At 49.8% G+C, this 15,874-nt stretch overlaps 1 protein-coding gene across 4 annotated transcripts in view; it reads right to left on the bottom strand.

The window, feature by feature from the left end:
- Positions 1–15,874, bottom strand: part of SLC7A7 (solute carrier family 7 member 7) — a 34,451-nt gene extending 18,577 nt beyond the window's left edge. For 2 of the 4 annotated variants that reach the window (XM_021695356.2, XM_044917852.1), the window contains exons 1-2: positions 14,770–14,913; positions 10,071–10,613 (exon numbers count right to left, since the gene is read on the bottom strand). In XM_021695356.2, coding sequence (XP_021551031.1) covers positions 10,071–10,569 — 499 coding nt within the window. In that variant the 5' untranslated portion in view covers positions 10,570–10,613; positions 14,770–14,913. Of the gene's footprint in view, positions 1–10,070; positions 10,614–11,738; positions 11,812–14,769; positions 14,914–15,855 lie in introns of those variants that run through there. The other 2 variants (XM_044917851.1, XM_044917850.1) reach the window with 2 other exon arrangements.

Genomic DNA, 15,874 nt, shown 5'->3' with positions numbered 1-15,874 from the left:
CAAGCATCAGGGACACAAAGATTCTGTGTGAATCCTAAAGACCAGTGCTCTGTTTACAGAGGGGCCTGCATGGGTGCAGCGGGCAGACCGCCTGCGAGAATACGGGGAGTAAAATGCCCCAGTAGTGAAAGGGGAAGCTGGAGCTGGACTTGGGTGGAGCCGGACTTCTGGACACCTAGCCCTGACTCTGCCAAGAGAAAAGTTCCATCTCTCCCACCAACAGGAAGAAGGGTCTCAGCCCTCCTTCCTGATCTCTGAACTAAGAACTAAAACAGCTCTTATGTCATCCAAAGACAGAATGAAGAAAGTATTTAGAAATTAATAAGACACATGTGACTGTGAATTAATAAGATGCATGTGACTGAATAGAATTTGCAGCAGGAGATACAATTTTTGGCTGACAATAAAGTGTCAGGTCACTTACATTCTTACACAGATCATCTAACTTAATTGGACAGAGTAGGTCAACTGTCTTTATAATTGAGAAAACGGGGGCCACTCAGTCCATGGCAGGCTCCAAAGCTTGTATACATTCCAGAACACCATGTGCCTCCCTATTTGTATGCAAAGATGTGGGATGACCTCCCTTTGGGGTGTTGGGGCTTTTGACCACAGAAAACTGGACCAATCCTCAAAGAACCCTGAGATTCCAGAATAATTGGCTTCAGGAGGGGCCACCTGCATACCTCTCTGGTTAGGAAAAGTAATCTTTTTTTTTTTTTTTAAGATCTTATTTATTTGAGATAGAGCACAAACAAGGGGAGCGGCAGGCAGAGAAGGAGGGAGAAGCAGACTCCCTGAGGAGCAGGGAGCCGGATGTGGGGCTCCATCCCAGGACTCTGGGATCAAGACCTGAGCTGAAGGCAGATGCTTAACCGACTGAGCCACCCAGGCACCCCAAAAGTAACCAGGACAGCAAGGTTCCTTCAGAACTCCCAATTCATTCATTCATTCATTCATTCAGCCAGCCAGCCAGCATGTACTGAGCATCGGCTGTGCTCCAGGCCCCATACAGACCCAGTCCGCAGCCTTCCCAGAAAAGTGAACGTGGACAATTGTAAGAACTGGGTGCTATGAAAGTCAGTGTGAGGCACCCCATCCAGTCTAGGCCAGTGAAGGGGGTGCAGGTGGGCACCAGGACCACTGTTACCTGGACTGAGCACACGGAGGAGGCGGGTGCTAGGGCTGGGGGAGGGGAGGACAAATTCCTGGCAGAGAGGACAGCACGTGATTACCCTGACAATGAAATCAGCAGGGAGTGAAGTCAGCCACGCGTAGAAAAAAACTTACTTAAGCAATCATCAGTAAATGACTTCAAGGTCTAGCAGCAATACCAGCCTATCCAGGGCTGTAGTTCATCAGCAGTTCTAAAGGAAGATTATACCTGGAAAAGGACAGTGAGCCACCATGACAGAAGCAGAAACTCTATTTGCTTTCCTGAAATGGTCACTGTTTGAATAGAAAAGGAGGAAAGTATGGCAAAAATATAGATCACGCCTTCATGAGACAGAGACCTCATTCTACAGATAAGGAACCTGAGACTCATAAATTTGGCCTGATGCCATGCTCTTAACCACCATGCACTGCTGCTTCCCAAAGGGACGAGAGGATCCTCTACACGGGTCAAGGGAGAGAAATGCTGACTCAGGGCACCCAAGCATTCCAACTACGGGCAAGACCTTATTGTTAAGGATATTTCATCCAACTTTTCCAGGAATATACCCCCAAACCAACCTAAGGCAGACTTAAGTTTTTCCCATAAACTCCTCCCTCAACCTTGATCCCCCCCTCTAACTACCACCCTTCTTGTCTTCAGAGTCAGCCTTCTGGAAAGGCTATCTAGATTCTCTCCCCTTGCCTCTACTAACATCCACTCCACCACTCCAACTGAAGACAGTTTTCCTTGACCTCCTGCTTGCCAATTCCAAATGACATTCCATGCCTTATCTTACTTAACAGTCCCTCTACAAAGGCTACTTTTGAGGGTAAACCCACCACCCTTGGATATGCTGCCCCTGCTCTGGGCTCCCACATCCCCACACTAACCACACTGTGATAGAATGGTTTATATATCTGTTTCTACCATCAACTGGGAGCCACAGGAGAGCAGACTGAGGAACAACCATCCTTGGATCCCTAGGGCCTAGCTCAGAGGTAGGCACATAGCAGACACTCAGATTTCACTGGATGAATAAACAATCCCTCTGAAATCTGACCCTACCCTCACTGCCCTGAAATTTCCCTCTCGAGTCACAGTGGCCTCCTGTTGATACATCCAGGCCACTGCCCTCCTCATCTAGCTTGGCCCCTTAGCAGATTGCACACTGTTGGCCACCAACTCCTCCTCGAATTGCTCTCTTCTACTCACCGCGTCCCATTTCCCTCTTATTTCTCTAGATGCTTCTTCTCCTTTTTGCAGAGTATTTATCCCTCAATGTTGGCATTCCTGAGAAGGCTATCCTAAGCTCTTTCCTCCTCTCTTGCTACAACCTGTCCCAAGATCATCTCATCTGCTGATTTCAATGACCATCTCTACACTGATGATTCCCAAAAGTATATCACCAGTCCAACTATTGTGATTTCAGATATATATGAATATCCAACCACCTACCGGACATCAGCAGGTGCAAACTCAACCTATCCAAAACCGATCCTATCAATTTCTCTCAACCTACTTCTCCTCCAGTCTAACTCCCTATAAGTAACTGGCAGCACCAACCACCCAGTTGCCTGAGCCAGAAACCTGGCCATCTTATCGTCCTCAACTACTACCCATATCTAATTAGTATCCAAGTCTTAAACCAGTCTCCTCCTCTCTCATCCCATGACTCTAATCCAAGCCACCATCACCAGGGATCATGGTAACAGCTTCCTAACTGGTCTCTCTGCTTTCAGTTCTACAAACTGAAGTCAGAGTAACTTCCTAAAAATCACAAATTCGGGATGCATGGGTGGCTCAGTCAGTTAAGTGTCTGCCTTCTGCTCAGTTCATGATCCCAGGGTCCTGGGATGGAGCCCCACATCAGGCTCCTTGCTATACAGGGAGTCTGCTTCTCCCTCTGCTTGCTGCTCCCCCTACTTGTGCTCTCTCTCTCACTCTCTCACGAATAAAATCTTAAAAAATAAAAAATAAACACAAATTCTAAGATCTAAATCACAAATGACACAAGTCATTCTTCTGTTTTACACCTAAAGAGGTTTTTCATTGCCTTAGGAGAAAGCCCACCAAACTCCTTAATACGGTTTGTGCAATAGATTGTATTTTCCAAAGATGTCTCAACAATATCTCCCAACCCATATGCTTTTCATACAATGTGACTTTAACACTCTGACCATCCAGAGAGAGGGTCTGTGCCTCTTCGTCTCAGGAATGGATGGTCTTCTGTGAATGTCTCTACCTACAGAGTACAGCAGGAGGGACGCCCTGTGATTTCAGAGGCTAGGTCATAAAAGGCAACGCAGCTTCTCCTTTGGTTGCTGACATACTCATTCTTGAAGTCTTCGGCTGCCAAGTAAACAGTTTGATTGCTCTGGGGCTGCCATTATGTGAAGAAACGCAACACAGTCCATAGGGAGAGACTGCATGGAAAGACACATCTAGTACAACTTGAAAAGAAAAAGATGCCCAGCTAGTCCCCATCTTCTTCAGCACCTCCTTGTTCTAGCTCCTGCCACCATCTGACCACAACCACATAAGACCCTGAGCCAGCACTGCCCCACTTAGCCCTTCTCAAATTCCTGAGCTACAGAAACCATACAAGAATAAAATGGCTGTGGGGCACCTGGCTAGCTCCGCCAGTAGAACACGCGACTCTTAATCTCAGTGTTGTGAGTTCAAGCCCCACACTGGGTATGGAGTTATTATTTTAAAAATGAATGAATGAATGAGTGAATGAATGAATGAAATGGCTGTTAGTCTATGCCACTAAGTTTTAAGTGATTTGTTATATAACAATAATAACTAGAACAGTTTATAAAGCCCTGAACAACCTATCCTACCATTTCCGCCTACCCCTGCAAGCCAGCTCTCAACATTTCCTATCTTAAACTCAATATCGCAGCCAACCCTGAACTCCTGTATTGAAACGAGTCTCAAAAATATCCTTCTTGTCTTCAAGTTTTCATACATTCTGTTCTTGCTGCCTGAGATGCTCCACTACCCTATCTGCTCTTGGTTAATTCATCATTCGGGTGTCAGCTTAAACTTCCTTATGGAGAGTTTCCAAACTCATAGGCTAGCTTAGGTCACCTCCTGTGCCTCCTTGTGCCTAATCAATCAAAACACTCATCATAATCCATTGTAATCTTGTGTTGGGCTGCCCATCCTGCCCCGCCCCCAGCATGCTCATGCACACGCACTTACACGCACACACCAAGAGCTCCATAAAGACAACGAGTAGTGCTGGGAAAATGAACATTCAACAAGTAGTCACGAAGCATTTGCCAATCTCAAGCCCCATCTCTTTCCTGAGCTCCAAATGGGCAAATCCACCTACTATCCTACAAATAAATTTCAAACGCAACATGATTCCATCTTACCCACCCCCGTAAATGATGCCACCGCCTACCCAAACCAGAAACCTCAGCTTTTCATTCAAGCAATGTTTATCAAGCTTCTCTCTTTGTTTCTTTGCTGGGGATACAGTGGATCCTAAGACAGGCTTAGCCCCTGTGGCACAGAATTTACAGGCTGGTGAATGCTTTCCTCATCACCTACATCTCTCTTACACCAGACATCCCAATGAGTATCGTTGGTTATACTGATTAAACCTTCAAAATTGCTCCCCTACCTGTCCTTTCCTGGAGACACCATCGCCTAAGTAAGCCACACTCCCTCTGCCACCGTCCTAGTTCAGGCTTCTGTCATTTCCTGCCTGGATTGCCACAGAGTTTCCTAATCTGTGTCTCTGCCACCAGCCTTGCTCTTAAGTCCCACCCCAGCTACACCGTTCCCCTGCTTAAAACCCTTCAGTGGCTCCTCAGATGCTTTAGGGTAAAATCTAAACTCCCTAGGAACATTTATTTGCCTCGGGCTCTAGCCCCTTGCCTCCCTTTGTCCCCTCACATCCCACAATGGCCCCCACACACCCCACACCCCGTACTTTTTCTCCCCTTTGTGCTTTACATTGCCTGTCCTTTACATCCCTGTGCCTAAAATGTCCTTGCCCCTTCTTCATTCATTCATTCCCTCAATTTTATTGAGTACCTAGCAGATGCCAGGCACTGTTCTAGAGGCTGGAGATTCAGCAGTGAGCAACAGAAAGTGCTTACTCTTGTGATGTTTACATTCTAGAGGGAAAGACAGACAATCAACAAGTAAATACTTAATGCCAGATGGAGACAAGGGCTATAAAGGAAAACAAAACAGGATGGGAAACTGAGAGTGACCACTTTAGACAGGATAAGTCTCCGGTGAGGTAATATCTATACAAAGACATGAATGGAGTGGGGCTGGGGGGCAGGCTCTGAGGGTGTCTGGGGAAAGAGCCTTCCCAGCAGAAGGCACAATAAAGTACAAAACCCCTGAAGCAGGAACAGGCCAGGCAAACTGGAGGAAAAACAAGAGGGCCGGTGAAGCTGGAACAGAGAAAGTGAGGGTGAAAGAGAGGTCAGAGAGAAGAGAGATGGAGCAGGACTCGCGGGCCATGCTAAGCAGGCGCTTCAACCATGCCTGGACTCCATTTCATCCTTCAGTGTTGCATGCAGACATCTCCTGAGTAAGGCGCTCTCCACCCCCTCCCAGCACTGACCGACCATATATAGGTTTCATTGGCTACTTTTGCCTATCTCCACCACCACACCATCGAGTTCCCTGCTCTACCTCTCAGCTCCGTATTTTATAGAGCCCATCACGTTCGGTAAGTTTTTCTTCCATGGTCAAAACTTTCTTCCTTTGTTCTGATTCCATGCCCTGCAAGCAATTCCCTGATTACTCAATGGGTTTCCTAGGGACTGTGGTATTAAGAAGCCTTGACAGTGAGCACTCACCTTCTGGTCATTAGAAATTACACATGTACACTCACCATTGTACAGCCATAGACTAGCATCATCATTTACACATCAGTTTCTTTTTTCGATAAGTAGGACTCCGTGGATGGGAAAATGACCAACTTTGGGTCACAAAAGACCCAAGGAAGGCACTGCTCAGGGAAGGGCCCCATAAGCAGCCCAGCAGAAGCCCCAGATGCCCCTCTGCTCATCACTCAGCTCACCTTCCCATTTCAGATGGAGGCCCCAACACTGCCCACCTGTCCAAGCTTGAACCCTTAGCATCACCTCTGAGAGCTCCCCGACATACCTCCAGCCATTAGTCCTAGAAATTCCACCTTCTAACTATTTCTTTATCCATCCCCTCATCTCTGGTCCAAAGGCCTTGCCCACAGTACACGCCTCACTATCCTTCACATGGACTCAGGTTTCAGCTCCCTAAACCGGTCTGCCCACCTTCGGACTCTCACACTTGCCAAAAACACTCCACGTGGCCACCAGAGTTCTTCTCCCAAGCAAATCTGATTTTGCTTCCCCACTCACAATCAACAGCGTCCCCCCACTTTCCAGATAAAGTCTAACCTGTTTAGGCAACATATAAACCCGTCCGGAGCTGGCCCTGGGCTACATTTCCAGTCTCTATCTTCTCACCCTCTCCCACCCCACATTCCAGCCACACCAACCACCTGAATTCCCTGAACATTCCATGCCTTTTTGCACCTCCACACCTTTTCACATGCAGTTCCTTCTGTGAGAAGTGTCATAGGAGACAGCTATGGATCTTTCCAAAATGCAGTTTAGACAACATGGTCTCTGTGAGGTCTTCCTACGCTCTCCTCCCCACAGGAAGAAAGTTGTCCTGCTCGCTCCCATGGTGCCCCTATCACCACACCTGCTCTACCGCATGAGAACTACTGGGCAACGTATCTGTCTCCCTCCTCGACTAGGAGGTCTTGGATGGCAAGGGCCATACTTTTTTCTTCTTTGCTTCCCAGCACTACGTGTAATATCTAGCACAGAGTATGCCCTAAATGATCCCTGAATGAAGGAATGTTCTATATTAAATCCCTTCTCTTGCTAAATTTGAAGATTTAGCCTCAGTCCTCATCTTGTGCGTCAATCGTTGGCATGTATCTGCCAACTCTAGTAGAGTGACAGGGGCGCCAGGCCTGTGTTTGAGGGAGGGCTCAGCAGCCGCGTGACGCTAGGCAAATGCGGGGATGGTTTACCTCCAGGCTGCCAAGCGAGTGAAGTGAGATGCGGTGAAAACCATAAATCATGACTCAAGTGTAACATACTGATGATTGTTATGTTTAAAATTACTCTCTTTCTTGGATGCTTCTAGGCCTACCTGCTGGCTTTCTCCTGAATGGCTACGGTTAGATAAACGAGATATTACCACATAGCTGGACATATGGACAGAATGTCCTTCTAGGTCTCCGCATCTGACATGTATTGGGTGCTCATTAGACAATGGCTGAAGGAAGAAGCTTATGAATCATAGGTCCCTAATTCTTACTTACAATCTTGGTTGCCCTTCTGAACCTTCTTCCAGATCTCTAGGTTCCTCAGAAGTTATTAAAGACAGAACAAAGTCCTAGAAACAGCCAAGAGAGAAATTTTAAACATAATCACCACCAATACATTGCACTTGAGTCATGATTTATGGTTTTCACTGAATCTCACTTTATCCATGCAGCAGCCTGGAAAACAGTAACTGCATCTTGCCTAGGGTCACACAGGTCTTGAGCCCAGCCTCAAACACAAGTCTCGTGCGCTTGTCACTCTATCAGAGTTGCGTCAAATATATGCCATAAATCCATGCACACAACTGCGTCTTTTATTACCTGGGGAGCTCTGCAGACTGATCATAAACTGTGGTTACTTCGCATGTATTCTTACAAGGGTGTACCGGCGTGCGTATGTGTACTTGGGTGTACAAGAGTTTGAGGCCATCTCTGCTCCCAAGGCAGACATGGCGAATTAAAAAGGGGGTGACGGATGGAGGTAGGCCCGATGCCAGAATCAAGGAACAGCTATCAGATGACACAGATCAAAACCGTAAAGAATGAAACCTGATGAACTAAAGTCAGGCCAGCACTCTGAAGCCACTGAGGAAGTAAACACTAATCATCACCCCAGTGGCTTGGGAAGGCCTCACAGTCATACAAGAATTGAGACGGTATTGGTGACTCTGAGTCACCCAAAGTTATGAAGGCAAGGACACATATCATCGGTTTTAAAGAGACTGCGACAAAGATGATTAGCATAATAGGATCCTAGGGCTTAAGGGATGCAGCCATCTTGGAAATTTTACTTAGATGGAATAATCCTTACACCACACAAGATATGTAACTGTATGCCCACATTTGAGGGCACCTCGAGCCTGACAGATCCTAAAATTAGTTTCACCAGTAAGTCAACCTACCAGATCATCTGTAAATGATGCAAGAGAAATTACAGATCACATTTAAGACCTCAAGGGAGAACCTCCTCCTTGTAACACAAGGCAGTGCCTTCCACCCCTCCCTGATTGTTGCCATGCAGGACAGACACCCCCAAACACAAAGATACACAAAGATGAGTCCGAGCCACACACATGGGCACACAAAGCACAGGGGGGCCCCACACAGACACCCAGGTCTCTGCAACAGTGAAAGCAGGGAGGCTGGGGAGGAAGCTGAGGAGTAAGATGGGGCAGTGGAGAAACCTCAAGAAAAGGGGACATGAGGCTGCCTGGACAAGATTGATCCAGGAAGCAACTGCACCTGGTACAAAACACCTGCACTTCACAGCTGCCGCTGCTGGATAGTTACTCCTTAAAACACAGAAGCTCTGAGCTTCTCCACAGTTGGGGCATGGAAAGGGTCTCCAAGGTTTCAGGCTAGGAGGGCATTTTTCCAAAACAGAGGCACCGGAGGGATGGGGCTATAGAGGATCAGCTTCTCGGTACCTCCAATGTGGCTTTGTTGAATGTATTAGGTTTAAATGCGTTATTTATGAGACAGAGCAAAAGTCAAGGGAGCCTTCGGCTCAGGTCATGATCCCGGGGTCCTGGGGTCGAGTCCCGCATTGGGCTCCTTGCTCAGCGGGGAGCCTGCTTCTCCCTATACCCGTCCCCCCCTGCTCATGATCTCTCTCTCTCTCTCTTTCTCTCTCTCTCTCTCTCTCAGATAAATAAATAAAATCTTAAAAAAAAAAAAAAAAGAAGAAGAATCTAGGCCACAGAAAAACTCATGCGAACGCAATAGGATATTCACCAGAGCATTACCTGTATGACAGAAAAACTGGAACCAACTTAAGCGGCCACTAACAGAGGACTGATTTGTTACACAATACAGCCTTAAAATTAACATGGAACACCATGAAACTTTTTTTTAAAAAGTAGATCCTTAAGTAGAAAATGTCACTGGTAAATTCTGGGAAAAAAGCAAAAACTGTAGGATTATATATGTATTATGATCCCATTTTTTAAAAACAGAAAAAAAAACACTTCTTGAAGAGCGCCTGGGTGACTCAGTCAGTTAAGCATCTGACTCTTGGTCTCAACTCAGGTCTTGATCTCAGGGTCGTGAGTTCAAGCCCCCATTGGGCTCCACACTGGGCATGGTGCCTAATTAATTAATTAATCCATCAAAAAAACAAAAACACTACACTTCTTGAAGGAAAAAGAAAAAGGAAGGGCATACAAACTGCTAATGGGGCTCACCATGGGAAAATGGGGGAAAGATAAATTGTTCTCTTTGCTGTTTTGCTTGTTTTTGTCTGTTTTTACACTTTACTACTGTTTGAATTTTCACAGGAAGCATACACGAATGTAAAAACAATAAAAGGGGGCACCTGGCTGGCTCAGTAGGTAGAGCATGCAACTCCTGATCTCAGGATTGTTAAATTCAAGCCCCACATTGGGGGGGTAGAGATTACTTAAAAATAAAATCTTTAAATAATAATAATAAAATAAAAACAACAAGAGTGTGTGTCAGAGGCATTCCCTTCCAGCTCCTTCTGCTGGCTTACTGGACTCACATCCCAGCCTCTGCCCTGGTGCTCCAGCCCACACCTCCTGCCCCGGCCCCACTTACAGATGCAGGCAGCGGCCAGCAGGCGCCCAGCAACATAGGGGGCGAAGCAGCTCGGGAAGATTGGCTGCACCATGTAGTTGGCAAAGGTGATGGCAATGATGGCCTGGCTGGTGGGCTCGATGATGAGGAGTGAGGTCCAGAGTCGGATGAAGGCAAGGAATCCCCCGAAGGCCTCGAGGATGTAGGCATAGCTGGCCCCAGATTTCTTAATGGTGGTGCCCAATTCCGCATAACAAAGGGCCCCAAAAACGGAGAAGAGGCCCCCAACAGCCCAGATGACCAGGGAGAGGCCAAAGGAGGCACTGTACATGAGCACGCCCTTGGGGGAGACAAAGATGCCCGAGCCAATCATGTTCCCCACAATCAGGCACACGCCATTAAGCAGCGAGATCTCCTTCTTCAGCTTTACCTGCTCGGACCCTGGGCTGGCTTCATCGGCCGAGGGGGGAGCATCCCCCTCCTGCTGGGAGGCCACTTCATACTTAATGCTGTTAGCCATGGCGGAGAAGAAGATGGCCGTCACCAGCTTCTTGGCATTGCGTTCTAAGGAAAAAAGATGAAGATATAGATCAGGTGGTTGGTAATTACATAGAACTCTTGCCCATAGTGGTCAATATGGGCAATGTCCTGCCACACCCCCACCCCCCGCCCCAGCTCAGAGAGCTCTCTCTGGCCTCCCACCTCCCATTAACCTCTTCTTCTCCAGCTGGCTCATTAAAATAACCCCAACTGGAAATTTTTAAGGGAAGGCCCTCACTGCCTAGAGAGAAAGCAGCTGTTTCTCCTCACTAGGATGGTGCTGCCCACCAGATTGACAAAAGAGAAAACTAAATCCTGGTTCTATCTGAGTCTGCTGTGATAAAAGGCAAGTTGGCAGTTCCCAGGTATAACCCTCATGATTTGAGTCCGCGTTTTTCAGCCTCACCCCCAGTCTGTCTTCCCTCTAATTTCTGTCTCACTTGTTACCTGCGCTGAGCTGCAACGTGAGGAACCAACCTTGCAACCAGCCTATCTGTGGGTTCTCCTCACAAACTTCTCGCCCCCCCACAAAGGACACGGGCTCTGGCAAACCTAAAGGCTTTGGGGACCTCTTGCTGGAAACCTACAACCCTCCCCCTGCTCAGGGAGCCGCTCTTAACCACCCTTACGTGAAGTCGGCAGCCCTAGCAAAGCCCAAGCAGCCCCACCCCGCCCTGGAAGAAAGAAGACAGGTGATTCTCCTCTTTTCCTTGCTTTTCCTTCCCAGACCTCTTTCCCAGCCCCTAGTATTCCAGGCTTCCTGCTGTAACTCCCTCACATCAGCATAGCTGCATCACCCAAAAAAGTATGAATGAGAGAAGGGTGACCCACAGGGACAGCCCAACCTCGAGGTGATTGGAGGCAGCTGATGGCTCCCCACCCAGGAGTTGCAGCCAGAGAGTCAGCACCCAAAGACGCAAAGCCGAGGCTGGGAAGTCGCGGAAGCGTCCGCAGGTGCCCGCCCGGCAGAGCAGGGGACTGCCGGGAGCAAGAGAGGGAGGCTGGCCCAGCAAGGGGAGAGGTCTAGAGCCAGAGGCACTGGGGAGAGGAAGTGATTGGCCAGCCTCCCCCCGCCCCCAGCAGCACAGTGGGTGGGCAAGGTGAGCGGGGCGGGGGGGGGGGGGGGGCACGGGGGCGCAGCACACTCACTCCCTGGCCCCGGGTTCCAGCAGGTTCCCGCAGTGGCAGTCACAGAGACGCAGCCTCTAGGAACCGTGGCCTGACCGCTCCTCCTTTCCAGCCAGCGGTAAAAGGAAAGGCCAGGCAAATGCTTCTGGATTTAAATCAAATCGAGAAGTCAAGATGGGTGGAGGGGGTGAGGGAGGGGGAGAGGAGTGTTAAGCAACTGTCTGGGTCCAAGGTTCACGGGCCCTTCACATCTGCAAAAGGCGCAGCTAGGAGCTCTAGGCTCAGCACTTTCCGTGATAAGGCACTCTCTCAGGAATCTCCTTTGTCAGCGCTGCTCCGGGACTGAGGGCCCAGAAGAAACGATGGTGGCTGGGCGCAATTTCTGCAGCCCCAGGGAGGCTGGCCCTGAGGCAATTAGCTGAGGACGGGGCGGGCGGCTGAGAAGGAATGCACCATCCCCCCGTCCCCCAGGACCCCCCCCCCCCCCGCCAACAAGAAAGGCAGGGAGGTGGCAAGGGTGCCACAAAGGCGTGTTGCTGTGCTGAGATTAGAGGAAGTCTAAGTGCAGTCCCCACGCTTCGTGGCCTCGTGACAGGCATCCTAAGAGAGGAACTCTGCACACTTCCCCTCAGAGCAAAGGATGGCTGCCCCCAAATTTGAGCCATGACCCCAAGGCTGAGCCTCAACCTACTCCCAAGGAAACAAGGTCAAGAAATGAGACTCAAACCCCTGGCTGCTTCCCCTCCCTGCTCAAGTGCCCTTTCATCCTCAAAAGAAACCATAAATTCCTAAAAACACCTTCCCCACATACAAGTTTAGTCCAGTTTCCTAAAAAATATGGAGAAATAAGATTTCATTGAGCTATCCTGGACAGACAGGACAGACAGGCCCAGAACAGAGAAAGTCAAGCATTTTTTGTAAATCACATATTCTATCTTCATAGTCTACTTCAATCTGGTATCCCGGGACTCTTTTACCAACAGAAATACATCCTATCCATTCTGAAATCTCTCGGTCCCTTCCCACACTCTTTCTAACCCTTTTTGGTTATTCTACAACCAGAGAATGAAGATCTAAAAATCCCCAGGGGGGTAGGGGGGCCTTATCTCTACCCTACATCTTTGCATTCTAGCCCCTTAAATCTTTTTCTTTTTTTTAACCGAAAGGAATATCCTGGTGTCAGCCTTCCCAAAGATCATGCTTCTCCCAAGCCATCCTCACAAATATCTGGAAATCCCTCCAGAGGAGCCTGTCCTTGCCTTCCGGCTGCCCCCTCCACGCTCCTTTAATGATAGCTGTCTTTAATGGAGCACTTACCCAGTGCCAGACATACTGCTAAGCACCCAAATGCCTGATCTCATCCAAACCTGCCTGCAGCCCCTTAAGGCAGGCACTAAGTCACGTGCCAGGGTGCCAAACCAGCGAGGCAGCCACGAGGCTCTCCAGCAGAGCCCGGGCTGTGAATCGGCACTGTGCTATCTCCCCCCACCTCCCACCCAATCCGACCTGCTCCGACCTGCCCCATTGCCAGGCCTTCCCCTCAGACAGGAAAACACTTCAGTTGGCTCCCTCGTGAATTACCTGGGGGAGGGTGTGATTAGATTAAACAGAGAGCCTCTGCCATCCTTCAGCCTGCAGGCTAGGCTAAAGGCTCCAACTAAGCCGGTCCATCTCCTTCCCGGCTGCTCCTCCCCTTTCTCATCCTTTGCAGGGATGAGAGGCGACCGCAAGTCCTCTTGGCAGCGATGCTATTGCTAGGGTGCCCACTGCTTAGCAAACAAAAACACACGGAAATACATCACCCCGCCTGCCATTTTAAGACCACATTTACTGGCACCAAGGGGTGGGTGGAACATAAAGGAAAGGAATGAAGGGCGGACGAAGGAAGGGGAACCCGTGAGGGAGAGTGGGGAAGAAGTGTGCAGGGTTTAGTCCCCGGCTGGGGAAAAGCGAAGTCCTCATCAGGGACTCTTTAGACAGAAACCCACGGGGGTGAAACCCACACTCCGGCAGACAGCACACCCTAGCGGCGCCCCCAGGAAGTGCTGTCAGTGGAATCTCCCTAGCCTACTTCTCAGTCTGCGCACACTGGGCAGGGGAGGCTGCCCTCCAGAGAAAAGATGCCCCCTCCTTCCTCAACCACTGCTTAGCACCAGCGGCTGTGGGCAGGAAGGCACCGTCTCCAGCAGCTCACGTTCCTCCCAGAGACTCCAGCAATGCCTCCACCATTCAGGCAGCCTGGGACCAGCAGGACCTCTCCCCAAGGGCTCTCCCACCCCAGGCTTTACAGGAGAGCCTTGCAGAGTCTGGAACCCCAAGAGATAGCAGCGTTCCTGATACACAACACCCCGTCTTCTTCCTGCCTGAAGTGCATTCAACTCTGAGGACCTGGTGCAGGTACCAGGACAACACACTCATCTTGCAGCCTATGGGTGAAGTTTCAGATTCAGGGGTTCAGAGAACCCAAGCACAGGGTCCCGAGTGTGCCATGCCCAGCACAACAGCCAGTGAAGCCCCTGACCCCAAAGCCACCCATGAATGGCAACGCCAAAGCATACTTCCTCCAGGGACCAGCCCACAGTTCAGGGTCTTGGCTGCTCGGTCAAGCTCAAGAGCTAAATGTTGAGAAGATAGTTTCTCTCCCAGAGACCCCATGTCCTGCCTTCCTAGCTCCAACTGGTCTGTGCTGCCTCCCCTAACAACAGAAACAGAAAACACACTGTGGTTCAGCTGGATGCCCCCATCACCCCAAGCTGGAAGCTCAGCTCCTCCCTCCCCAGTTCTCCATTTGTTTTTCTATAGTCCACTGTGGCTCCGATAGTCCCTTTAAAAAAAAAAAAGTGAAACAAGAAATTGTTTACTCCTGTGGCCAGGGCTCCCATTAGCGTAGGGCCAAAGTTTCTGGGCAGAGGGCTCTGCCTGGGGAGGGCCGGGGCCAGGACCGAGACAACAGGCTCTTGGGTCTCCAGTGAGCCAGTTTTCAGGACGCTCACTCCATCCTCCTCCTGCACTTCCCCTCTCGCCTTATAGTCCCTCCTCTCCCACCTCTTACCTGTCCCGTGACCTTTGGGCAGGTGCGAGGAGGAGGGGCTACCAGCACGCTGTGGGGCAGGGGAGGGGAAGGTGCTAGGAAGGCAAGCCGGCTAAGGCTCGAGCTGCAGCAGCTGTTGACTCCGAGGAGCAGAAAAGGCAGAGGGTGACGGGGACCGAAATGGAAAACAGGAAAACACATGTGTGACTCTGGCCGGCAGCGGGGAGGGGCCAGGGGATGGGCTGGAGCTGGGACTGCCTGGTCAGACCCAGAGGACCTGGTCGCCTGCCCGCCTCTAGGCACCTTCTCTACCCAGTCTCAGCTCCTCCTGTTCCCCACCTCAGCCCCTGATCTTCCTTGTTGCCCTACATTTACAGAGCACTTAAGCTCTCCCAGCGACTGACAGTGCCCTCCTGTTTGCCTGTTCCCCTCATTCCGTCTCCTACTCATCTCCCACTCAAATACTATCCTTCGTCCTGAGGAGGGCGTAGGCTCCGTCATTAGGGCTCTGGAACTCAGCCCCTGTGTCAGGCCACACATGCTAAGGAAGACCACTTGTGCGGGAAGAGCCAGATGCCCCAGCACAAGCCCACTCACAGCTCGGGTCCCCAGTTGGTTCAGGGGATGCACGTGCCACCAGGTAAGAGCCAGCTCTGGCCCCCTGGGCAAGCTAACGAGTTGGCACCCCTTCAAATCAGGATCCTTTAAGTATCTGTTGAACGTCGACTTAGCAGAGGTGGAGAAATACCGATTTTCTTGGAATCAAAACGGGAAGCCTCATTCTTCCTATTCAAAATGAGAGCTTATTCTATGACTTCATTACGTGCAACTTTCTGAAGTCGTTTCTCGGTGGGCATATTGAAGCATTTAAATTGCGGACAAGAGCGTCAATCTCTCTGGCGGGGTGGGGATGACACTTCACAGTGCATGGGGCATTCGCAGATTTCCAGCTGTAACTCCTGCCTCCCTACAGCGACCCACTGGCCAATCTCAGGGCTGCACCCTGCAACTTATACCTGTACCTGCGTGTTGCAAGATTATCCTAGAGACAGACAGCCCAGGTAAGCAGTCATCAAGGGTTCTGTCTGTGGATGGGAGCCAACTTACCATTCACCAGGAGACCCAG

The sequence above is a fragment of the Neomonachus schauinslandi genome, chromosome 9 (genome assembly GCF_002201575.2).
Source record: "Neomonachus schauinslandi chromosome 9, ASM220157v2, whole genome shotgun sequence".
NCBI classification, from domain to species: Eukaryota; Metazoa; Chordata; class Mammalia; order Carnivora; family Phocidae; genus Neomonachus; species Neomonachus schauinslandi.
The sequence above is the reverse complement of the archived record's forward strand: the minus strand, read 5'-3'. Positions and strand labels throughout refer to the sequence as shown.